Raw genomic sequence first — 25,824 nt, 5'->3', positions numbered from 1 at the left:
GCAGATTTTGGGAAATGTGATGAACAAGCACCAGCAATATACCACGGGGAATTTTGGGCCAGGAAATGCTAACTTTAGCTACAGTAGTGCTGTGTGTGAGGCCAAAGTGAGAAGCCCCTTGGTCCAGCAATGAATCAACACTGCCTCTGAAATCCTGCACCCTGTCCTGGCTAGGGGAACTGCCCAGATAATGATGAGGAATTTAAGTTTCAGCATGTCTCCCTAGGGAGGGAATGGGCACTCCACCTGGTGTGAGCAGCTTTTATTCACCTTGGCCAGCTCTTCACTGACACTTTTCCAGGTCTCTCAGAAGGCTCTTTCAAGCATTTTGTGTTCACTAGCAGACTATTTCCATGTGTTGTGTGTCTCCATGCTGCAAAAGCCACGAGCAAGCTAAATGCTGATTCCTTTAACCTGCTTTTCAGAAGGTTCTTGTTTGGTTGTACCTTGCACAGGGCCACATCACAGACAGTGCTATGCAAGATGAGCTGATGAAGCAGGACTCTGAGAGCTGACCCAACTAAAGTCCTTCCAGCAGCAGAGCTGGCTGCAGGACCCAGCTGTCTTTGCCCACCCTGGAGAGGATATGCTAAATCTCATCTTGGAAGGATTTATGTAGCACAGCACTTCATGTATCAAGGGAGACATTACTGCACAGAGCAAATATCTGTACTTGAAGCCACATGGAAGCTACTGCTCAAAATAGAGATATTTCCTTATGCAGCTATATAGAAAAAACCTTCCTTAAAAGTTAGTATTTTCTTTTAAATGCTCTTCTTCCATGTAAATAAAGTATAGTCCTCATGGCACTGTTGCCATTTTCAACAGCAGCTTCTAATTCTAGATTTTAAGATTTAGGGGTGGTCAGGCTCTCAGGAAACCACAGGAGATTTTAAAGCACACAAAGCACCATGATCCCCTTGAGTGTGTGATACACTGCAGGGTTTCACAGCCCAGGACAGCTGGAAAACCCTTGTCTGGATACGGGTGTCCAGACCCAGAGACATTTGTAAATCTTTACCTGTTAAATACCTCTTAAGCCAGGGCAAAACATTTTGCTGTTGTGTTTTCAGCTGAAGATGTGTGGGCTGTGACCACACAGAGTGTCCTTCCACAGAAAGGAGCCTCAGTGAGAGGCACAGGGGGTGAGCAATGGAGCTGTTGCTGCTGGCAAAGGTGCCTCTCAGCCCTGGGCAGTGCCCTCAGTGCAGGTGCTTCAGGGCCCCTTCAGGAGAGGACTGCCCATAGCATCTTCTGTGGCAGGAGGTGCAGCCATCCCAGGGGTTTTCCCATGCCAGGATTCATTCTGGAGAGCGTGGGAGAGAAACATGGAGGCTTTTATGCAATGGCACAGGAGATTCCTTATGGAGCAGGAAGTTTCTCTGCCATGTTATCTGTTGATTCCCCACCTTCTGTGGTCTCAGCCTAATGAGCAGTGGAGGGCTGCTTGCCTTGGGAGGGCACCAGGGTCCCTTTGCTGTGGCTCCTGCCCTGGTTTTCAACAGAGGGAGGAACTGTGGGACCAGCAGTGGGACCTGCCCTGGTCCCTGGCATAGGAGAGCTCCTGACCAGGGCACAGCCAGCACGTTCCTGTTTGCAAAGCAAGTGCTGACCTGCCTCCATCTGAGTCAGCATTAGTTCAGTTCCAGCCCCTTATCCATTCTCAGCTGCAGCTAACAAACAAATTCACTTGTGGTACAGCTCCAGCAAAATTTAAGCTAATGGAGTCAAGTCCAGCAGCACGCAGAGAGAGCAATGTGCAGAACCTTTGCAAAGGCAAAATAAGGCAGTTGGGAAGCTCTGAAGAACCCCTTATCTCTCCATCAGCTATGGGATTTCTGAATAGCATCCAGCAGTGCCCTTCCTTCCCCACTTTGCTACACCTGCATGCCCCTGCTTCTCATGGTATCTGCAGTGCCTTTGACACATACCTGTTACTGTGCCATCACAGTACATGGCTTAATCAGCATCATTTTCAGAACTGCCATGTGTGCTCCCTTACAAAAGCACATGGCTGCATTTAATGCTGGGCTGAAAAATGCCCATGGCATAGATCAGTCTGGATCAAGAACCAGCTGCTGCAAAATTATGAGACTTTAAAAATATATATTTATTTAGTTCAAGTTTTGATGCAGATTTCTGTTTATGTTTTATAAATTGTCACTCCATGATGATTCAAGCACACAGAGTTCTGACAGTTTATTTTAAGCTGAACATCTCCATTTACTGAAACCAGTATTCATGCAGAACCCTTTTATGTGGCAACTTGAATGAGTAAACCTTCTCAAATCCTCCATATCTTGTGTGTGTGCCATTGGGCAGTCAGTGATGTTTAGGATGTATAAGCCTGGAGTGGAGCAAAAAGTGAGCATGAAAGGTGGCTCAAGGCACAGCAAAGCAGTGCTTGTTGATTAAGTGGGTAGAGCCTTCAGGAGGTGTACTGGGAGCAAGCACAGACTGCTGCCCTGAGCAGTGAATTGGGTGTGAATAAATGATAAGTCTAAGTTCAGTGCAAGGTCATTGGGGAAGTAATGTAATAGAAGCAAGAGCAGTCTCTGAGTAATCTGAAAAGGTCTGAGGAAATTTTATTTAGGGTGTATAGCTGTGGTTTCACAGCCAGAACAGGAGGGTGGCAAGCAGATTCATGACTGAGCACACAGAACAGTGATGTATAGCTGGAAAAGCCTGGAAAAAACACTGGAAGGTTGTTTTGTTCCTATTTTGACAGTCATATGCCCAGTTCTACTGCCCTGGCATATGTGTGAGATATAATTTCTGAGATTAGAGAGTCATGCTGATAGAACACTCTTGTCTGTTTCTAAAAGATCTTCATATATCCAGAAGGAATTTTGGAAATGGATAAAGCACTGAGAAGTTGGTTTACATCAATAAGACTAAGAAGTATGGAACTCTGTGATGCTTAATTCACAACTCTCTTCTTCTCAGTCATTAATTTCATCTGGACTACTTCAGCCAGTAACATCAAGCAGACACAGAAGTGCTTGCAGAATTCAGTGCAAGTATTTCAAGCAGTGTACTGGGGGCTGTTGTTGGTAAAAGACCAAACATGGGTACTGTTTTAATTGCCTTGTGGAATCTTTTCATAAATAGTTGCATGCTTTTTGTGGATTAGCCTCACACATTTAAAGCTTTGTTTTGCCTGATACAACAAGTGCTCAACTGCACCAACAGGAATGACTTTACAAGCTTTTTCTATTTTATTAAAATCCATATATACAGCTTCAAAAAGCAATTAGTGTTTATTTAGCTAAAATGTTTCAAATATTAATAGCAGCTTCAAAATGTTGACAAGTCCTAAAACCCAGCAAGAAACATGTTTTGATGTGTTTGTCTTCTGGCTGCTGAAGGGAGAACTGATTAAAATGTAAATAATTAGTTCGCTTAATATTTTCTTTCCAAATGTGAAATGTTTGGGCTTTTTTCCCCTCCAAACTGTGGTTTAAGTTACAATTTATTGATGTTATTTTACAATGTATCTCCCAAAAGAAAATGGAGACAACTTGCTTGCTAACATCCAACTGACCTGGTTCTTGCCTTCAGGTAACTCTCTGTGCGGGTTTGGGACACCTTGGCCTCAGTGTGGCACATCTTCCTGCCCATCTGTAGGTACAGCAGAAACCCTGCTGAGGCCACTGCTCCATTCAGGTCAGCAGGATCATTTGGTTTATTTAAGATTAAATTAATAATTTTTTTAAGGATTGCTGCTACAATAAGGATATTTTATCTTTTAGTATGAAGGGATTAATTTATAGCTTAGGTATTTCAAAATCAATCTCTAAAGATTTTTTTTTTTAAATTTTTATTTTGCAAAAATAGAGCAGTTATGGAGGCCTGATTCCCAGCTGGGGTAAGTCATCTTGCAGATACTGGAGATGCTATGATGTTGCAGCAGCTGAGGATTGAGATCTACAGTTTCCCTAAATATATGAAGCAGATGTACAACTCACACCCACAGTGGCAACTTAACACATCTATCTGGCAGTGCATGAGCACCTCTCAGTCCCAAAGGAATCCTTCCATGCCTTACCTACAAAAATAATCTTTGAAACACCGACAGCACAACAACTAAACCAAATCTTGTATTGCAAGGGCATGGCCAGAGAGGAGTTTAGGTTCTTTCTGAGGAGAGCATAATGAAATACAGCCTTGAACCAAACCCCAGTGATGCTCCAGCCTTTTCTGCTGCCAGCAAATGCCACGAAGGCCTGTGGGACACCAATCCTGCTGTGAAAAGGAGGTGACTCCTGATGCAGAGGAGTCAATAACCTCAGGAGATACTCACCTGGCTGTTAGGGCTGCTACAGTAACTGAGGGCACACACCTGCAACATCCCTGGCAAGCTCCTGCTATGACCCCATGACACTCTTAGACTGAATTTAACATCCTGCAAACCTATGAACTCTGCCCACCTGGTATCTGACTCTGTGTCCTTCTGTGAGATTCTGTTTTACAAGCAGATGAAGGTTTCTAACCAGATGGCAACATTCACACATTTCGAAGTGTCACTTGACTTCTCCTCTGACATTAAAAGACACTCCATCTCCACACAGATGAGTTATTTACATTGGCACTCTCTGCACAGGACGTGTTAAATACATCCAGCCAACCTTGCAAAAAGATTACCTGCAAGGTCATGCCAGCAGTTACTATGCAGAGTGAGCAGGCTGGTAGAGCAAGCAGAGATACCTGAACAGGGGCTTTGTCCCTCAGCTGGAGACCTTAGCAAAGGAGGTTTCTGCAGCTGAGCTGAGTCCTACAGGCTCCTCACCAGTGAGTGGAGAGTGCTGTGACAGCACAGCATCTGCCCTGCCTCAGAGGGCTGTGCCAAGACCCACACTCCTGCCTCCTGTTGGCACTGACAGGGCAGATGCTCACCTGCCTTTGTGGAAACTGAGTGGCCACTCAAACTGCCTCATTTCTGTCACAATTTCTGTAGCACAGGAGCGCCAGCACATTTTCAGCCAGAAATAAACGAGTCAATAGATGTGCTTTCCTCCACTAAACCCATACATATAAACCAACGTTCCTCTTCATCTCAAGAGTTAAAGGAAGAAGTTCAGCTTCATTTTTTTCAAATCAATAATGCTAAGAGCTGTTCACAGGAGGCTGCAATAGTGAGTCCCTTAGTGCCTTTCCCTTGTCCCCTGTCCCCAGTCAATTCTAATCCCAAAATGCAGTTTAGTTACATGTGGATGTGTCATGTTTCATGAGGGTAACATATTTACAGGCTGACTGCTCTTATTTACATTGCTTTCATCTCTTCCTTTCATCGGCAGTTTACAGTATCATATTATCAATTCAGCCTTTGGGAAAGAGGCCAGTGTATATAAATCTCTGAAAAAGAAAAAGATCCTGAGTGAATTAGCAAGTGACAGATGGTAGGCACTGAGTCTTACCACGCTGAGGCAATCCACGTGGCAGGCAGGTTGCCAGGCACAGAGCATGGCACGAACAAGTTGTGGCCTTAGAAAAACTGATGGCAAGCAATAAAAAGGCCACGAAAGCCTTCAGTGAGGAAAAGAAGTGCAGCAGATAGTTCACATGTGGTCATGGTGAGCAGGTGTGAAAGAACCAGCAGCATTCCAGGCTAAATCCCCTGGGATCCATCAGGCTGGCACAGGGCAGCTCCACAGCCGTGTACCCCTGGCAGTCTGGGGTTTACAACCACGTGAGGTGGGCTCAGAGATAACCTCAGAAAGCAGTGCAGCTTCCTGCTTTTGGGACTGGACATAGGCTGCTTTGCACCAGGCTCAAATAGCTCTGCTTATCACGTACCCTCACAGCTGGTCATTCAGCTTCACTACCCACAAGGACTCCATTTAAGCTGACTGAAACATCAGCAAAGGTGTCTCACAAAATTCCACTCTGCCAGTCCTTCACCCCACCAGCAAGCACAACAGATCTCTTCAACAGCAGTGGCTGTGGTAGTGCTCCAGCACCCAAGATCACAGGCTTCCCAGCTCAAACTCTACAGCAGACATGAGGCACCAGTTCTCTGCCACCAAATCCTTCCTTACAAACAAGCAGCAAGCTTTTTGTACAGCATGATGTAAGGCCATGCCCAGCCAAATACCAGCTACTGCAAGGGAAGGGCTGAGTTACAATTAATGCCAGACTGGGAAGTCACCTTGCAATATGGATGTCATTTATTTATTGTTTTATCATGACACATCAAATGCTATGGCTGCAATATCAGAACATGGTGTCATTTATAAAATACCAGTATTATTAATGCGGTGGTAAGATATTGTTAACATTTACAGAAAGGTGTATAATAATTCCACAGCTTTGCCTCAGTGACAAAATACACTGGCAAGCAGATGATGGATGGAATACAGTGACTCTTTATTATCATGGTTTTTCCTCCTTGATTACTGAATGGCCTATAATGATATCAGTAATTGTTGCTGAATCTAATCCTTTCAAATATAGAAGATAGATCCTTTGCTTTTACAGTATGTGTCAGAATAAAAGAGAAGCATCTGAAAAATAAAGAAAAGGCATTTCTTTACAAAATGAGATGAAAAAATAAAACAATATAAATGGAACTTTCAAGTGTTTCTTTTTATATTTAAAGCTCTTAATAAACTGTATTTAAACATTCTTAAATAATCATTCTGTACCTTTGATTTTCTGTTTCACCTTTGGAAACAAATAGAGTAATCTCACTATAAATGTGTGCAAATAGAAAATATATAAATATATTTAAGGCCCACATCATAAAAAGGTGGTCTCAGAATTGTCATTTTTACAATGATCAGTTGGGGTTCCTTTCATTTTGTCCTGCAAGTTATTTGAGCTCTCTTCTTTTAAGCCTTTGAAGTCCACATGCAAAGAAGAGCCAAGCACACACATACTGTCCTGTGCTTCATTTTGTAAACTGCTTGATGACACCTGTAAAACAGTCCCAATGTGACTGAACAGTGGAGTTGATGTGATCCACTTCAACAAACTGAAGTCTGCTTGGTCGACTGCTGAGCTCCATGGGAATGTTGTTCCCACAGGCAACGACTCCACCTCTGCAGTGCCACATTGAACTTCCCGAAACCCCATGGACCTTTCCAGAGCAGCTGCTGATGAGGGAAGCTTGTTTTCCTCATACAGCACAGCACCCTGGGGAGAGGCAGCCGCAGTCTGATCTGTTTTGTGGTCTGCCTTTGTGTCCTCTCGGAGAAGTGACTCCCTTGTTTTAGGAGAGGCTGGCAAAGGAGTGCTTTGGTTATCAGCCTTGTAACAATCACTGGCGTTTGAGCTGAGGCTCGGGGAGAAGCTGTCTGCAAAGAGCCGTGTCTGACACATTGTCTCCTTTACATTCAACTCAGTGAGGAGCTGGGCACGAGTCTCTGGGGACAGTTTACTCAGCTGGCGTCCAAGCTGAAGCTGGGTTGGGAATAGTGTTCCCTGAAGGGTTCTGTACAGGAACCTGCAAGATGAGAATGGCCATGTGAGAAGAAATGGAAGAAGGAAATACCCAATACGTTATTAAGGGAAAACATCCAAGACAAAAGTGCAACACAGAAAAATAGGACAGTTCTATGTGCTGTTCCTATGCTCCATACAAGAAAGCTTGCAGATGGACAGTTCTGGATGCTGGGCTAATATTTTGATTAATAACTTAATTAGGCAGTGTAATAAATCTGTATCTTTAGCCAGTGATCCACCTTGTGATTACACACAGTCTTTCATCTTTCCTGATGAGGAAAGGAAATAGGGATAAGTCTGCAGAGCAAGTTTCCTACATCTGCAAATAAGCAAGTATGTTCACAACAAACTATCAGAATTTGGGTACTGTGCATTTTATGTGAGGATGGACTGAATCCAGAAGCATCACAGAAAACCTCGCAGGGTAGCAAACCTCTGCATGGCCAGGAGGTTTGACCAACAGACTACAATTATCCCATTCCTGTGGTCCTTGGCCAGGAGCTGTGGTCTGTTCCTGTGGTCAGGAGCACAGAACAGGTTAGACAGCCTGATTTCAAATAATCACCTACTGAAAGAAACTCAATTGGCTGTTAGGCAAAACAAAAGGTGGGGAGTGTAAGATGTTCTTGCTCTCCCAATCATATACATGAAGTGCCTTTATATACAAAAAAAGACATGAGAGAAGATACAATACCTGGGCAGCAATGCAACAACTGGTGATATAATGCAAGTGAAATAGAACATAGGGTCTCCCATCAGCCTTTCCATGGTCCAGTAGGGATTGGATGGAGGATGGCAGACTGGGCAAGAAGCATTGTAAACCAGAGCCACAAAGAAAAATAAAATTATACTGAAGATGCAAGATGACCAGTGGAGAAAAGTCTAGAACAAAAACCAAAAAAATCAACAACATAAGTGTAATGATTCTTTATATTCTGAGAAGTTTGCTGTGACTTATATTAAAACTTCTTAATTTCTGGAGTCAAATCTATGCACAGCAAAGAGTTTAGAGTCTTGTATATTTAAAAACTCTTATAAATACAACACTACAAAGCTGTTTGCAGATCATATTTTAAAACCCTTTCCATGCTTTTTTAAAATGCCTGCTAAAAACAGAATGTGCTGAGGGAAAGGAGCAACCATCTTATGTTTTTGAAAGGTGGCACTAAGAGAAGAATTATGTCCATGCCAGTGGCTGGCATACATCTATGTAGGCTGTGGGTATCTTACCCAAGTTTTGGTTTCAATAGCCAAATGCAGGATGATGGTGAAAAGAGCTATTGTGGTGATGGGAGTTCCCCAGGAGAAGATATCCACCTCTGAATCATAGTAAGTCTGTAAGAAAGAAGACAGAATTTAGCCCAAGCTGTGTTGCCAGTTCTCCTCCAAATGCTTGAAATAGAATGGCTTAAACCAAACACTTACAAAATAGGGGATGAAGAAGCAAACCAGGCTTTGATACATAGCATCAATCATGTTCATCCAAAACATGTGTGGTTGGTACTCCTGTGTTGTTAAAAAAAAACATAAAGAAGATCAGATCATAATGAAGATCCTCTCTGCCAGGATAGGTATTTTGAGGGGGATATTTCAAGGGCAGTTTTAAGGGCTTGGGAAAATAGCTTCATAACTTTGCCAATCATTTAGCTACCCTGGGGGATGAAGCATGAACAGTCTACCTGCAAGTCACTCTGTTCTGGGATGAAAGTATTTTGCCTCTTTTTTCTTTTTTTTGGTTTTTTTTTTCCTTGGCAGAGGATGTAATTTTAATCTGATGCTCAGGACAGGAAACGTTTATGAAGGTGCCCTTTTTTATGCACTACAGTCAGACCACTAATGAACAGGAATAAATGGGTTCTACATCACATAGGCATAAGCACAAACACAGGGTATTTATTGGCAGAAAACAGAAAATGCACATGTACTTAGAGAACATTCACAACAAAGGTCTTTAGTGGCAATTCATGCAGCAATTTATGCTACAAATATTTATATAAAACATATATATATATATATACACATCTCTAAGTATGTGCATAAAAATGCTTGCTAAAAACCAATATTAAACTAACATTTTGGTTTACAGAAATATACAATTGCAGGGATATCCTAGATATAAGGAAAAATAGTTTATAAATGGAAAAATGGTTATGTAATTTTGGTATATATTCTACATCTCCAATAACTAGCTTGGTCAGGTCTTCTTCCTTTTGTGGAAAATATCATTGTAGACTAAAAATGGGAATGGAAAGATGGTTCGAAAGAATTATGATGTTACTTGGCCTCCTGAACTAGCATGGTTAATTACTGCATCAGCCTGCTCAGAGGAATTGTGGAATCTCCAGTGCTGGAGACATTCAAAACTGGACTAGATAAAGACCTGAGAAACCTCATCCTGGTTTGCAGCTGTTTTGACCAGGGGTCTGGATCAGATGGCCTCCAGTGCCATCTAAACTATTCTATAATACTATAGGCCCTTTTTGAAAGAGATCCCACCTCAAACAAGATTTTTAGGTTTTTAAAATCCCTTTTTAGGTAACTATAAAGGGAATATGATCAATAGATTTTAAAAAACTCAAAAACCAAACAAAAACCCCAAAGAAACAAGCAAACAAAAAAACTTAGAATGATTTCTGGGCTTCTCTATGAGAAATAACTGTTCTGTGAACCTGGGAGACTTCTCAGTTTGCCAGCTGAAGACAGGCAGACATAACCTCCCAACAAGCCTTAAGGCATTACAAGATTTCTATCATCCTAAAAATGTGCAAGAGAGGAAGATATTAATAGTACAGATCTATCAAGTGCGATGCACTGAAACAGAAGAAATGTAGAAAACAGAAAACAACAGATGAAAAGGACAGTTTGGACTAATGGACTAAAATAAGTTATACTCAAATTCTCCTTTCATCTTTCCAGGAGAGTATCTAGCAATGCTACTACATGTGTGGGGTACCAAATACAGGTGTACACTTGGAGGCAAAAACCACTTACTGTGTCCTCTAAGAGGACAGCTTTGTAAGACATTTTTAAGAAGACTTTTGCCCTTAAAACAAGGTCCTCCCCATATAGATAGTTTGCCAAACAGCAAGATTTTCCCACGGCACACTGTACCTGTAATTACCAGGAACGGTTTGGTTCAAATTTCTCCTGCAATTCCTTTTGTTTTCATTGTGCAATTCAAGCAGATGGGGACAAGGTGTTTTCAACAGATATTTCAGCTGAATCTGTCATCTGTGACTACTTCCCTCAGAGACTAAGTTTAAGTGCTTACTACCAAAGCCATCTTTGTCTTCTTTTTGTAAAGGGCTGGGAAGTGAAGTTTTGAATAAGTACTGTGAGGTTATTCTGTAAAAGCCTGCACTAGCTACAAAGTGCAATCTGTTTTGGTTTTTTTTTTTGTTATTTGTGAGCCTGGACCAAGAAGGAGGTGTTCAGTTTAGATTTAATTAAATCATCCAGCCTTCTCTCCTGACACGTATTAAAAATATGGCTGGCTGGGGCTTTTTTTGTTAGTGTGTCTTTTGTTTAAGTATACTTTTGGCATTTTGACTCAGATAAGAAGTATCACAGAGTAATAACACTGACTTCTCAGACTGTATTTATCACTCATCTACTCTTTGGGAGCAGGGCTGGTTTTCAGTCGAAACTAAAGATGTTCAGGAAAGAAACTGCAGCAATCAGGAAGTTTTTACCTCCATATTCTGTCCGCTTTTATAAAGCTGAGGTACAGCAATTAACACTTCAGCTGGCACATCCTTATCCAGCACACCAGTAACCAGTTGTGGAAGAGAAGAGAAGAATAAATTAAAGAAGATCAGATACCACTGATCAATCATTGATGAGCCAGAGAACCCACAGTAGAACTGGTACCAGAAGAGAAGGGCCACAAACATCTGAAACAGAACAAGCAATGCTGTAAATATAACAAGATAAGGAGGATCATCATCCCACTGTGTTCTGAAACCATTCTCATTCCAGCTCTGCAAGAACTTATCTATGAATGCTGAACATGTGAGCAATCCTTGTGAGGATACCTGCTCTTTAACTCACTTCCTGATGCATGTACCACTTGGCTAAGCTGCAAACACCTGGCACACCTGCAAGTCTTTGTGCTGCTGCAACCTTAGACCTTGGGCATCATATAAAATTCACTTTCAGTTCAAGTGAAACACTGAAGTGCAATTTAACTAACTGTAAAAAGCTCTCCCAACCACCACTGACCTCTAGGTAAATGAGTACTGATGTCACAGCACTTACACAGCTACTGTAAGAACAAGAATTGCCACAATAATACCCTCTGCTGGCTGGAGATGTTTTGGGAGACTTCTGCAGTCTACAACAGATAAATGCAGAGCCTTCTCTCAAGATCAACATGAGACCAGTAGCAGCAAGGAAGGTGAAACTGTAAGGTCTAGAAAAATCATCTTAACTATTCAATCTTTGTGCTTTGACACTCAGCAAATTAGCAGTGCTGTAAAGATTCCTCAATCTCCTTCTTCAGCTCAAGGAAGGAATCAGATGCATACACAGAGGCAGAGGGGTTGTTCATCTACTTGGGTAGGAATCACCCAAAAAGAAACAAACCACACAACTCATTTTTTCTACAATGTCTTCAGCATGGAGAATCCAGAGGGCTCAATAAAGGTGCTGATTTCAGATCCTGATGAAGGACTTGAGGCCTAGAAAAAGATAGCCAGCTTCCTAGAGAAGGAAATAAATTCCCGGGCTTGGTTCCCCTAAGACTAAAATTTTTATTATTCTTTGTAAAGTGATTAAAACCAGAAAACGGTTGGAAACTGTTGAGGGTTTTCCTACTTTAAAGATGAAGATGGGAAATGACATAACCTCTCCTTTCACTTCCTCTTCTTTTTGTATTCTGTTCTCAAAAAGCTTTCAGTCAGATGGAGAATGTTAATCCTTCATGAATTTTAGATATATAGAGGAAAATACAGATCTGTTCTATCTGTATGCCCAAATGTGGTTGAAAATTAAACACAGGAGGAAAAAAAAGGCTATGTTGTGCTTAGTCAATGAAAGTTGCTTTGAGAGTAAACCTGTCTTGTAAAGGGGAATTGCCACAGAATAAGAGGAACATCCTGCAGCACACAAATGTACATACGTGTATGTGTGTGTGCGTGTGTATGTGTATATATATATATACACACACATAAAGTAGATAAATGCTCAGGGAAGGTTCACATACTACATTGAAGTGTCTTGTATATGAGCAGCAAATACACCTCACTGTTAGTGAGCCCATTCTACAAATTACCCTAGGGAAAGTTAAATGGTAGTATTTTTGTAAGCACAACCTCTAGAGATGTTTCTGTAAATGTAATTCAAGAAAAATATCTTCCTATGGCCCAAACAAGACTGAGTTACCAAAGCTTACCCTCTTCAGTACAGTTGTCTGGGACACAGCATTTTCATTACCAAACTGAACATATTTTGAAAATTATTTCTTCTCCATGCCAAAAACAACAACAAAAAATTCTGGAGTAATTTCTCAAAAAGAAATTACAATAAATATGTAAATTTATGTATTTTTTTATCACTCTTTTAAAACAATATGCAGCTAATCCTGGAGATAGTAAATTTTCTCTCTAGAGCCTTGCTAACCTGTCTTGGAAAAAATTTGGCTCTGACAAAAATAGATAGTTTGATGAAAATACAGTCAGCTGAAAATCTTCCTTCCAGTTCTACTATGGGTCTTAGTAGTGCTGTTGAAGAAAGCTTTACAAATAAATGAGGCTTAAATAATATTTTTTTTCTCCTGAAATTTTATTTTGTATTAAACAAGTTTTTTAAATTTTATTTCAAATGTTCTCTCTTGCCTCTGTGTATTACCACTCTGAAAAAGACAAAACAAATTTACATAAAGATTTTAAGTAAAAAATCTTTCCCTTTCTCCCCTGCCAGATGAGACTGTTTTATGAATGTGGTCCCAGAGAGAATTTCTCAGTGAATGAAGTGTATGTTAAAAAATTTTTAGTGCTGCCTTGCAGAGACAATGTATAAACAGGAAGATGTGCAGGTAAAATTTATTTACATGAAATCCCTTTTCATCAAGCTCAGATATTGCCTATCATGCTATGTTTTAGTTTATATTTTACTTGTATTTTTATCATCTCCATGAAGCTAAACATCTTCTTGGAGAAGTCATCTAAGTTTCAAAATGGCTTTTGCAGCAATGTGAAGTTTAAATTTTAAATTAGCTAGGTTCTAGTGGAGAATGGAAAATTTCACAGTATGAACAAATGGGAAAAAGAAACCACTTAAGCAAACAGAAAACTTGCAGAACGTCTGCAGTGCAGCTATCTTGACTCTCTGTGGAGAATCATCCAGAATAGTCTCCTTGCAGAAGGTTCAGGTGCTCCTATCTTTCCATTTTTGACAATCTTTCCTTAAGGGCAGGCACTGTGTCAGGCGTATTCATGTCTATATGCTGGATATCCAGCTACAGTTTTGAGTCAGAAGCAACAAGTATTTCTCAGGAAGCTTTGAAGGCTGCCAAAACACAGCCAACACAAAGAGATCTCTTCAGTTATTTTCTAGCCTTGAGGCAGTAGCTTCTGAAAATGTCTTATTAAAAATGGCATGAGAAATAATACTTGTAATCAAGGGCGGTTGTACCACAGAAAATGGAAGATTTTACCCAAGCTGACCAAAAGCATTGATATATAAGCAGCATCTCTGGCTGCTGATTGCTGGAGTGTCTTATGTGCATTACTTCTGGGTTTATTTTTTTAATTTTTAATATAAGATGGCTATGCATACAGCTCTTGGAAGTTCAGATTTGATAATGTCAATGGGTACCTTGGAAACATCCAGTACTGGGGGTGGGAGTACAGATGTTCAGCATCATTCAGGATTAAGCCTTAAAACTGATGGATCTGAACACCACCACGTTTCACTGCTGTACTTCAACAGGTGGCTCTCCACTCAGTGCAGCATTACTTAAATCTGCTTGCTATTTCTGACTCAAGCAGCAGCTCAGATTACGAAGTCCCTTCATTCTTCTATGTCTGAGAGGGCACTTGCATGCAGTCCCTGCTCTGACCACAGAATTTATTTTAACATGCTTGTTTTAACAAAAAGACACTTCATTAATCCTTTAGCACCCTTAGGTATTCTGGTGATGTTCAAAATTTTGAGCAAATAATGGTTTCCTTCTGATAAAAATTGAGGATTAGATTAAAATTGGAAAGAACTTTTACAAAACTGAAAGTTTTTTCTGATACTGAGGACAAAATCCAGTCTCCTGCACACAATTCATACATTGCCCTTTGAAGCAAACAGAAATATGAGAGCTCTATCTCTCCTCTTTTTCTTGCTTCTTCATATGCCTTGCTCCCAAAGTGATTTGTAGCTCTTGCAAGTGAGCAAATATATGTGCCTGCCACTGACTCCCACCCAGCTGGTGGTATTCTTGGTTTCCTTGTTAGGCTGTTTTCAATCAATCATCTTTGTACTCCAAGATCAATGCAAAGGGCCTTTGTTGAGGCCAAGGAGTTGAGCTGCTTCTGGCTTGATGCCCAGTACTGGATTGAGTCCTGTTTCATGCACCAGGGAGGAAACACAGACCCATCGTCTGTTCTTTACCACCATGTGCTTCCTTTCTAATGAGCTCTTTTGATTAGTTGGAAATAAGATAAATCAAGGAAAAAAACCTTCCCAGTCTCTGCATCTGAGACACAGAGAGGACTCAAATTATCTCAAGGCACCAGGAAATATGTACAGTGATTCATAAACAATGATGAGATAAAGTCAGGAAGAGAAAGCACACTCAACTGCTACTTGGGACCAATGTTGGATGACTTTGGCATTGAAGACTCCCATATCCAGCCAGCTAAATTCTGCAAAACTGTTCAGTAAAGAAACTTTTCTTCAGCAGTGCTTGTTATTTGTGTTACCTAATTTGCACATTCAGCAGCACACTGTAGCTGTTATGGAGTGGGTCCCGTATTTTTGCAAATGGCAGCCAGCTGTCTTTCAGCTCTGCAAATTTCTTTGCAGCTTATTTATAAACCATTTGAAGGCTGACCTAATGCTCACTTAGCACAAAATAAACCCTGGAAACATGTGGTGCCATAAAGCTGCCAAGTCAAACACTTACTGCATTTTTGTAGAAGAAATACAGCACCATGTTGGCGAGTCGGGAATAACACCAATGGCCATGAACAAGCAAAAGCTTCTCCAAGTGCCTGAACCTCGGGATTGCAAAGTCACTCGCCATCACCGCCTTCAACGAAACAAAGGTTGGAGTCATTATTGTAAAGCACCCCTTCAACACTACCAATGAATCTAGTCATCTTCTCAATTCCTGCAGGCAGTGGAAGTTGTACTCATGAAGAATGGAATTCATGACAGTGCTTACGAAGCGCAGCTATTGCTGCATGGATGTGCAATACCCACGAGCAAACTCAAGGCAACCCGGTCCTCACCCAGAGGAGATTACAGCCTGCATTGCAGATGGTGACAAGCAACAACAAAGAGCTGGATGTGGGAGAATGGCTGGCAATTGCAGTTGCACAAGCATGAAAGCCCAAGGCTCGTGTGTGAAGACCTTGGTGGCTCTATCTTTCTCTGTAAAAACTACAGTGCACTTACAGGGCAAAATGAATTTCCAGAGAAAAAGATAAGAACAGCACAATTAAGTGGTTGCATCATAATAATTTGACTTTAAAAGAAAAAACAACAAAAATATTAGTTTTAATTTAATTTGCAGACCTGGTTTATACAGTTTACTTGGCTGTCCTGAGATATCAGTATTTTGAGGGATTTTTAAAATGACACATTTTCTGTAACTGTGTATGAGAAAAAATCACACTAGATGAGAGTCCTCTGGGACTGTGCAGACTGTCAGATGACACTGACAAAATGAATCACAGTTTCTCTCTAATTCTGACTAAATTTCAGGGTACTGTGTATCTAGATGAGACCTACTTGTGTTATCAGGGGTGTTTCATGATTTTCCTTATCCCTAAGATCACACTAAGATTTAATTTAGTATTATTTTACATTTCTTTTTCTGTTTTGGTATCACCTTTCTTCTCACAATTCAGTTCAGCAAAAACAGGAGGAAAGGTGAAAACCTCCAAAGGAGCAGTATCTTCTTTACACTCTGCTAGATATACTTTGGCTGTATTTTTAAATGAGAGACATATTTCCTTTTAAGTTTTCCTAATTCTCTTTCTTGGTAGAACATCAAAAGGGCTTAGTTTTCCCAAGTAGGTGCTTGTAGAAGCTAATAAAATAAACTCTAAAACAGTATGCAAGAGAAGGTGTAAAAATGCATTGCAATTTAAGCAGTAGCTATATATGAGGACTGAGAAACTTTTTAATATGTTGACACATCCTAGGATTTCTCAGGTACTGAGACATACTTGTTATAACCTCCCTGCACTGAAGTCTGATTTGTCTTGCAGACACACAGCTATCTTGCAGTTTGAGTAGAAAACAGCTATGCTATGTCTGCTTCCTTGTCCTCCAGCCCATCTCAGCCTATTCCAATGTCAAAACAAACCCGTTAGCTTCATTTGTGCTTCTAACACACTACTTCTCAGCAGGCTCTGAGAAGTGTCACGATTTCTTTCTTTTTTTATTCCATTTTTTATGGTGAGGAACATAGAGAGAAAGATATGTTATCCAATTACATTTGCATGTTTACTTAGGCTCAAAATACCCACTTGATTTTCACATTTATTTTTTTTTCCTCCAGCTCCACATGCTTCCACAGAATGTGAAAAGAAAATAAATCAGACAGTATTGCTGTCTTAGGCATCTAAATGCTCAACACCTTCTGAGTACCTGCATGTGTGCAATTCTGACAGTTGTTCATAGTAAAGAGGTCTGTGTGGGTCCTTAGGACTCGCAGTAAGGGAAGCAATCTATAAACATTTTCAACTCTGCTGAACTTTCATTTAGAAATAAAACCAGGTAGTTTAATGAGTTAATGAGACAACAGCTTTCAGACCCGGATACACTGCAAAAGCCAGAGGATTTGAGAACCAGTTATTATAAGTGTACAAGCTGAACTGAAAGTGGCATAAAAGGGCAAAGAGTCAAAAAATGCTATGAACAGTTTATGTCTGCATTAGGAAAAAAAGTATCTGAATTAATACATAGATGATGCAGCTTATTGGTAAGTTCATAAGAGGTGGTAAGACCCAAGAAAAATGTTTGCAGCATATTTTTTTGAATTTATAGGTTTGGAGGGGAGCCCACAAAACCAGCCTTCTCTGAGCTCTCTGGAGCTTGGACTGCCTGCAGGATTTGAAGATGCATACACAGTGAAAAGTGCATGATAAATAAGAAAAATATCCACTGACTTTTCTCCAGTGACCTGTCCTAGCTTCTGCTGATCAGGAGTCAGAAAATGCAAAAAGTTGATACCCAAGTTCATAGCTCAATTACATTTTTGTTTTATAAGTTTTTTTGTGTCGACCCAAATAAATGACAGCATTCATGAAATCCCATTAAATAAAATTCTACAGCCAACTTGTGCACTGTGTGAGGGAGGCCTCTCTTCCCTTTTGAGCAAAACATCCAGCCAATGTTGCAAAAAATGCAATTTGGGTCAGAGAACCACCCACTGGTAACTAAGTTAAGGAGCATGCTCATCTGCTCAGGTCCTCAGGATGGAAACACTTCCCACTTTCCTGGTAGAGCTGTTTGACATATACTCAGCTACTCTGTTTTCTCTTGCAATCAGCCTGCCCAAATACAAGGCAGGTTGTGGAAATAAGGTATCCTCCTCATTCTCTGTGTCTTACTGCCACGTCTGGTCCTGACACTGCAACTGATCTGCACTAGCAGTAGAGGAGGCTGAGATAATACATACATCCTATACATATACATCCTCTCTTCTGGGGATGAGAGAAGTACCTCTTACACAGTGGAAATGCAGTAAACCCCGGATGGAACACATTCAGGAGACTACAAGGCAAGCACCCTCATCCTGCTATTCCCTTTGACTGGAAATGTGGCCAAACCAAGACTTGCTATAAGGTGTGAGGAGCAGTGGTTCTGCAAAAGGCCACAATTTCTACTTTATTTACTGTTTTGCTGTCTGAATAAGCTGAGTGAGTGAGATGTGTGGGTGGCTGGGCTAAGGGTCACCACCACACTATACAAATAGCTATTACATCAGTTGTACTGGCTTGTGCAGCCACTCCATAGAAGAAGTATACCCAAGCAATACAGGAGAGAGGGGAATGACATGAACCTTTATTTCTTAAATAATGCATAGCTGAGGGTTTTTTTTCTCCTTTAAACAATTATTTAGCAAATTATTTCTTTAATCATATTGCTTAGAGAGATCTGGTAAGTTCAATTTTCTGTGAGGGCAGAGTGTTTGTAAACAGTCATGGATCTCAGAACATGTGTGAGCTCAAACTCAAGCTGAGAGAGCCCTTATAAGACAAAACTGGCACTCCTCAGCACAACTTGCTGCTTTTCCTTTACTTGTGCTGACTATCCAGAGGCAGTCTGAACAATCTGACCGATAAGAAGTGTTTCATGCCCTCATGGATGAGCAAGATTACCTGCATGCCTTCTTGACCAGAAATCCCCACACCAACATCTGCCACTTGGATCATGCTGACATCATTAGCACCATCACCTAAAGATGACAAAATGCAGTTTTGCTGTCACTAGCAGATCAACAATAGCTGGCAGCAACAAAACAAAGGAAAAACAGTTGCTATTGAGTGTTGGTTGAGTATAGTAAGAAAGATATTTACTAAGTGTTGGTTGTTTATAGTAAGGGAGATGTGCTATAGGAGAGGATACACCTTTAAAATATAAAGTTCAAAGCTTGCAAAGTTTCCAAGACATTCTGATCTTTTTAGATCTTTTTATCACAGGAAAGTAACAATAAAACAAATCCATCTCTTTTTAATAATACCTAAAATTTAGGTATCAGGCTTGAACTGCACCAATAGTAAACAGCAGAATGATGAAAATAAGCATCCACAATACTTCTGCTTCCTGATTAAGAGTCTGCCTGCAATCAGGTATGACTAAGAATTAAATGTGCAAGAAGGCCTAAAGCCAACGAAAATGTCTACACTGTAAAATACTAAAAAAAGTTAAAAAGTAGATGAATGAAAGAAAAAGTCAAGAGAGTAGGGTTGACCAGTCTGAGATCTTCAGTACATGCAAGGCAATTTAACTGGACTGGTTGCAGAGCCACCACTCCCTACTCTGCTTGCAATCATGATCCCACAAGTGATAGGTGCTGTAGACAGGATACTAGAATGAGATACGTATCTAGTTCTTATCCTCTTAAATTTACAGCCAGCGTACTAATGGAAAATGACACTGTGTTAGCTTATAACAAGACACTTGCTTTTGAACTTCAGCGGCTGAGGTGCCCACCACATGTCATCAGTTTCCCTCCTGTTGGCATGTGTAAGAGTGGTAGCCACTCACCAGACAAAGCTGATGTCTTTGTGACTGTGTGATACACAATCACAAAGTTGGAAGAGACCTTCAAGATCATCCAGCCCATGTCCTAACCCCTCAACTAAACCATGGCACTGAGTGCCATACCCAATCCTTTTCTAAAGATATCCAGGGATGGTGACTCCACCACCTCCCTGGGCAGACCATTCCAGTACTGTATCACTCTTTCCGTAAAAACTTTTTCCTAACATCCAACCTATATTTCCTTTGGTGCAGCTTAAGACTGTGTCCTCTGGTTCTGTCAGCTGCTGTCTGGAGAAAGAGATCAACCTGACTACAAGGAAGCAGTCCTTCCTTTCAGGAAATTGTAGAGAGTGAAAAGGCCACCCCTGCGTCTCCTTTTCTCCAGGCTACAACCCAAATTAGGTTGTGTTAGTTAAAAGGGAGGATGCATACACCTAGGCTTTAAGCCAGAGCAGGAGCTTAAGCTCAACTCATAGGCTCAAGTTGCTCAGAAAGAAAGAACATACAAGCTGCCCAGTCTCCACTAGTGTTTTTAAGCATTCTGGATAATTCAAGTTAATGAGCCAGATGTTTTTTACAACATATGAAAATTATTAACAGTCAGTTAGCCAAAGATATAAATTCAGTGGGAGGGAGGAATATTTGAGCAAGATATAATACATTCAGCATAAAGATTGTGATAATCAGCACATATTTGGTGATGTTGATATACAACTTTTATATGTACTTAGGGTTTCTCATGGGCAGGTCCCACCCATGTGTGTTCCAGATATAATTAACCAACACAGATAGATGAAAACAAGTGTATTTGTGACAGTATATGCTGAAAGCATATCTTCAAATGAAACATGAACCTAAACTTGAGCTAGGGTAAGAAGAGCTGATTGACTAGTGTAAAAATCATAGAAACAGGGAAGATCCTGTCAAACTTAAGAGAGATGGACTGCCAAAATCTCCCCTTTGCCAGTTGAGTGATTAGGTGGGAAGTGTAAGTGTTGTTATGACACCAGTTGTAAATCCACTCTCTATACTGACAAGGCCAAGTCATAGCCTGTGCTTATGGCTGCCTTGTGATGATAAAGACAGAACCTTGAGTTTAGGCACGATTGGGTGAAACAGCACTGAGCACAGTATTTTTGGGTACAATACAGTGATTGCAAAATAGTGTTTTGCACAGCATAAGATAACCGAGTTCTTCACAGATGTGTTTACACATGTCAAAACCTCTTAGCATAACTAGGTCCTGATTACCTAACTTGTGAAGGAAGAAATCCCAAATACTACTCCAGAGCTTTATCCTGGTTTTGAGTAAGTATGTTAGAATAAATATATTAGAATTGTTCAACATGTTTTCAGACAAAACTGGAAGGCTGCTTCATTTGTGAGGCAGCTGGGAGGGCTCTGTTGCATGTCAAAAAAAATCAAAATTTTCAAGACACAGTATACATCAAGGCAGACTAGTATAAACGGAGGTATTTACCTATTGCCAAGGTCATTGCTTTGAGTTTGTCTCTGACTAGTTTCACTACCATGCTCTTTTGGAGTGGAGTAGAGCGACAGCACAGGACTGAACGGCATTGCTTGGCTAGTGCAAGAAATTTATCTTCTAGTGTGGGTTCCAGGGCATAAGCTAGAGTCCTTCCATCAATAACTAGGCCCAAGCTGGAGAGCACAGGGGAGGAAGGTGGATAGAGAGGGGTGAACCCAACAGTCATGTTTCCAGTAGCTCCGTCTATTGTGTTGTTTGAAAATTTAGACTCTACACATTGCAGACACTGTTCCAGCAAGACAGCACAAGTCTCCTGAAAAGAAATTCAAAATAAAAATGCTTGAGAGAAAAGAACATGTATTGAAAGGCTTCTGTTTGCTGTATGTTTAGGCATAACTAATATGGGGAATGTATTATTTGCTGTGCTGGTAAAGTTTTAATTTCTAATAATCTTCTACTTGTTCTGAACACACTTAACTCTAGCAGAAGATATAACAACAGTAAAGAGTAGAAAGGCTTAAAATCTAATTCTTTAACATGTACTTTTGTATGCTAAATTTCTTTTAGCTCCTTCTCAGAATAACAGTGCTGAGAAATGATATATAATTGGTACCAAGTTAAGTATGTGATGAACTCCATTATGGTGATGAACACCATGTATACACCCACAACTCAGATCAAAGAGTTATGCATTGTTAAAGGCCAATTAAAGGTTATTTAAGCTGAAATCTCTCTCCTAGCCATACTCAACTAGAAGATGTTATTGAGAATATAAGAACATTTAAAAGAAATGCTATTGGTCTTGCAGCAAAGTATGACTAAAAAGAAAAACCATGGAAAATTAATTTACCAGTTCAGTTGGTACACCCAAGAATGGAAATTGCTGTTATCTTTTCTTCCTTTTTGAAAGAAATTGGAGCTGAATACTGACGGCCTACCTCTCCTCTGCTGATCTGAAGTCCAATTTTATCACCCCATAAAAGGACTACAGCACTATCAGTCTGGTTCCTGGTATGTTAGACCATATCAGGAAACTCTTTGTGACTGCTTGCAACAAGTTGAGCACAGGAAAGATCAGTAATTCAGAAGGATTAGAAAAGGTCTGTTAGGAAGCAAGGCATTATTGTAGATGTGGTTTTCTGCCTCTCACTGTTAGCGTCAAAATTTAAATATTGCTTCTATCTCCAGAGAAAAAGCCACCTGAGAAAACATGAATGAGTTATCTAAATACTACATTTCAGTGGCATAAAATAAAGCACAATTTCTCAACAGGTTATTAATTGCTTTCTTTCTCAACATGTACTTAATAACAGGCTGCTTTTAGACCCATTAGTGCCAATACACAGAAGTAGGGATGTTTTGAGAATGCATACCGAAGAAAGTGATTTATGCTGCTATGGCATATTTTCATTCATGGTGGAGTTCACTGCACACAGTTATATGTTTTCAGTAAGGTAATGATACATGAGGCTATGGTTTAGAAGCATGATTCACTGAAAAGTATTCAAAGCCATGTCCTACCTGAAAATTACAGCTGAAGCAGGAAAGAAGCAAAAAAAAAAAAAAAAAAAAAGGAAAAGGAAAAAAGCCATCAAACTTTTAATTGTACAAGTTGAAAATATAGCAAAACTAGTTAATTAGTCAACTTGTATATTGGATCTGCTTACTGGTGATTCAGCATTCAAAGTGATAATTTCTTCATCATGATCTAGTAGCTTGCAGGCATATGCAATATTAACAGCTGTTTCTTGCTTGTCTCCAGTAAGAACCCAAATCTGCAACCCAGCTTTGCGCAAGCTCGCGATGGTTTCTGGAACACCATCCTGCAAACGGTCCTCTATGCCAGTTGCACCTAAGCACAGAAAAAAAGCAAAATATTCCATATTAAATGAACATTTAGGGTTGCCCTTGAATTTTAAGCTTAGATTACAAAAAAAAAACAACAACAAAAAAACAAAAACAAAAACACAAAACAAAACCCAAAACAACCAGACCAGCAGCCACTTTTACTGGGAGACAGCTAAACTGCCAAGGGTTGCAAGATTTAGGCAACTTTTGGGGGGTATTGAGGAGGACAAAAGGAAAGTAGCTGTGATAAACAGTTGTAAATAACAATCCAGAACTCAAAATGTCAAAAGCCACCAGATGCCACTCCTAGTTCCAGAGGTTCACAAGGTTTATTGTCTCTATACTCTATATCTATATTATTTCTTCTGAATGTTGCTAGAGAAGCATTGGTTCTTGGAGATAATTTCAGTTCCTAAAGGTCTTAACTGCCTTTTCTCAGCAAGAAGAGAGTGGGTCACTAGAAATTCTCTTTTGAAGGGGACTAATAGCAGGACTGCAGATTGGCAACAGCAGATTAGACTGCAAACATAAAACTTTTAGTGCCTTGTTGCTGCTCTTGGCTCTTGCAGAAAGATGCTGGTGCCCAAATGAGATATAGCAGAGAATAAATCATAAATCTGTTGACCATGATGTGACAGTAAAATGTGCATTTTCATGCTTTCAATGCATCTTTCTACCTGTTACAAGTCACTGAGTATCTGTTTTAAGCTTACATAAATCAATTGACTGAGACAAAATTTTCATATATATGAGAAGTGGCAAAAAGGCACTGAGGACCAAGCTCAATGTCACCACTGGTACATCAGTGTTCCACTGAGTGTCAGAGAGACTTCAATGTGAGGAAATGCAAGCCCTGCCACTAGCAAATGAGGAAGTGACAGACATACAAGTTACCTGGAACAACAGGAAAAACAAAACAAACTTTTCTCAGCTAATTATTTCTTCTATGGTTCTTCCTTGAAAAAAAAGAATTAACAAGAGAAGTCTCCTTAAGTCTGAGCACCAGTCGTTTACATGAAAACACATTCTTAGGGCAATTTTGGGAAAGCTATTGCTATCCAAATAAAGAAAAATATATTCCATACTTAATTTTTACTCCCATAAGCTAATGATGACTGATCATTGCAAGTTACAAACCACAGTACGAGGTTCTTAGGGAATGACTGAACTGATCATTTACTACTGGCCAGAGCTCACTTTTTTCCTTCTTTTTTTTCTTTTTCTTTTTTCTTTTTTTTTTTAATCTCAGACTGCAGCCAGAGCCAACAGGTACACCCATGGTGGGATCTTGATTATTCTGGTCTGAATTAGGCAACTCATCCCCCCCTTTATGTCAGAGAAGAGAACCAACCCAGACACTTTGAGGGCATGATTCATCTAATCCTAAAGCAGGTATCTAAGTCAGACCAAAGAACTACACTTTTTTGTCTTCTCTTTTTGTCTTCTCATCTATATGTCGAGCCTTAGAGATCTGCAGTAGACGCATTAGAAGTTGGGTGAGGTGGATCTGTCTCCCAGATCCATGCTGGCAATTGGTGAACATCTTTCAACATCTCAGCTCAAAGGAGTATGATTTACCTCTTGCTTTTTTACACACACTGGTTTTAACTGCAACCCCTTGCCACAGAATACACAGGCCCTGAGTGCATGCGCTGAACCTGATGTATATGAAAGTTGATGCCTCTCACAGATGCAGTTTGTGAGCTTTGCTTTGTGTGTCTCTGGTGTCCCTGGAGTCAAGGAAACCTCCAACACCTTGAAGCAGCACTGAACTAATGAAATTCTGTAGACACCTTGGGCCAAGTCCTCCTCTTCTTTAAAGTAGCAGTTCCCATTTAGGATATTGTGTCAAATTCATCCCTGCTATTACTACACTTACTTCACTAGTGGTAAAATGAGGAGGAGCAGGAAAACAGGGTATGTCTTTTATGTTAATTATAGCTTATTCCTTTGTGGTGCTGCACATGACAGCCATGATAAAGTCCCACAAAAGCCAATTTCTATACTGTCAGAAACAATTTAAGGGAAAGAACGGATTTCATAGCCAAGCTTTCAGAATTTTTATCACATTTTAATTTCATGTCCAGCTCTCATTTCATTACCTAGCAGATGCAGATTCTTCTCTAACCGCAGTGCTGACTGAAACAGAAGTTCTTCACGATTTTCAATAGAGGATTCTGCTTCTAAATGAGTTTTTAACCAACAGCCATACTCTTCCTTGCTGAGAACCTGTTACAAAGAGTATGTGAGGGCACAGTCAACACGATGCAAAGGCATTCATACTTTACTGAATAAAATGAAAAAGAAGTTAGGAATCAAGAACAATAAAATAATAAATACCTTCAGTAATCTTTGTAAAGACTCTCCTTAAAAGCTAAGTAAAAGCCTGCATTTACTTACTCTTTTTGCAATACAGAGAGTCCGCAGCCCATCTACAGCATAAAGATTAAGGTAATTCTGGGTTTTGCTTCGTATTTTTTTTTGATGTTTGCCCCGAGGGTCATCTAGATAAGAATAAAACCAGAAATTACTTGTTGAAAAATAACAACAGCTGAATTGCCTCAGAGAATAAAAACTTGTATCCAGTGCTTACTGTACCAGCACTTTATAAC

At 40.2% G+C, this 25,824-nt stretch overlaps 1 protein-coding gene across 1 annotated transcript in view; it reads right to left on the bottom strand.

Moving 5' to 3' along the window:
* Positions 1 to 6,144: 6,144 nt before the first annotated feature.
* The window catches only part of ATP10A (ATPase phospholipid transporting 10A (putative)), a 109,001-nt gene continuing 89,321 nt past the window's right edge, over positions 6,145 to 25,824 (bottom strand). The window contains exons 11-21 of the mRNA XM_059466680.1: positions 25,613 to 25,716; positions 25,315 to 25,441; positions 23,032 to 23,216; positions 21,356 to 21,677; positions 18,990 to 19,066; positions 15,560 to 15,685; positions 11,136 to 11,336; positions 8,869 to 8,949; positions 8,674 to 8,778; positions 8,138 to 8,325; positions 6,145 to 7,444 (exon numbers count right to left, since the gene is read on the bottom strand). Coding sequence (XP_059322663.1) covers positions 6,739 to 7,444; positions 8,138 to 8,325; positions 8,674 to 8,778; positions 8,869 to 8,949; positions 11,136 to 11,336; positions 15,560 to 15,685; positions 18,990 to 19,066; positions 21,356 to 21,677; positions 23,032 to 23,216; positions 25,315 to 25,441; positions 25,613 to 25,716 — 2,222 coding nt within the window. The 3' untranslated portion in view covers positions 6,145 to 6,738. The remainder of the gene's footprint in view (positions 7,445 to 8,137; positions 8,326 to 8,673; positions 8,779 to 8,868; positions 8,950 to 11,135; positions 11,337 to 15,559; positions 15,686 to 18,989; positions 19,067 to 21,355; positions 21,678 to 23,031; positions 23,217 to 25,314; positions 25,442 to 25,612; positions 25,717 to 25,824) is intronic.

The sequence above is a fragment of the Ammospiza nelsoni genome, chromosome 2 (genome assembly GCF_027579445.1).
Source record: "Ammospiza nelsoni isolate bAmmNel1 chromosome 2, bAmmNel1.pri, whole genome shotgun sequence".
Lineage (NCBI taxonomy): Eukaryota > Metazoa > Chordata > Aves > Passeriformes > Passerellidae > Ammospiza > Ammospiza nelsoni.
This window is presented reverse-complemented; position numbering and strand designations above follow the sequence as displayed.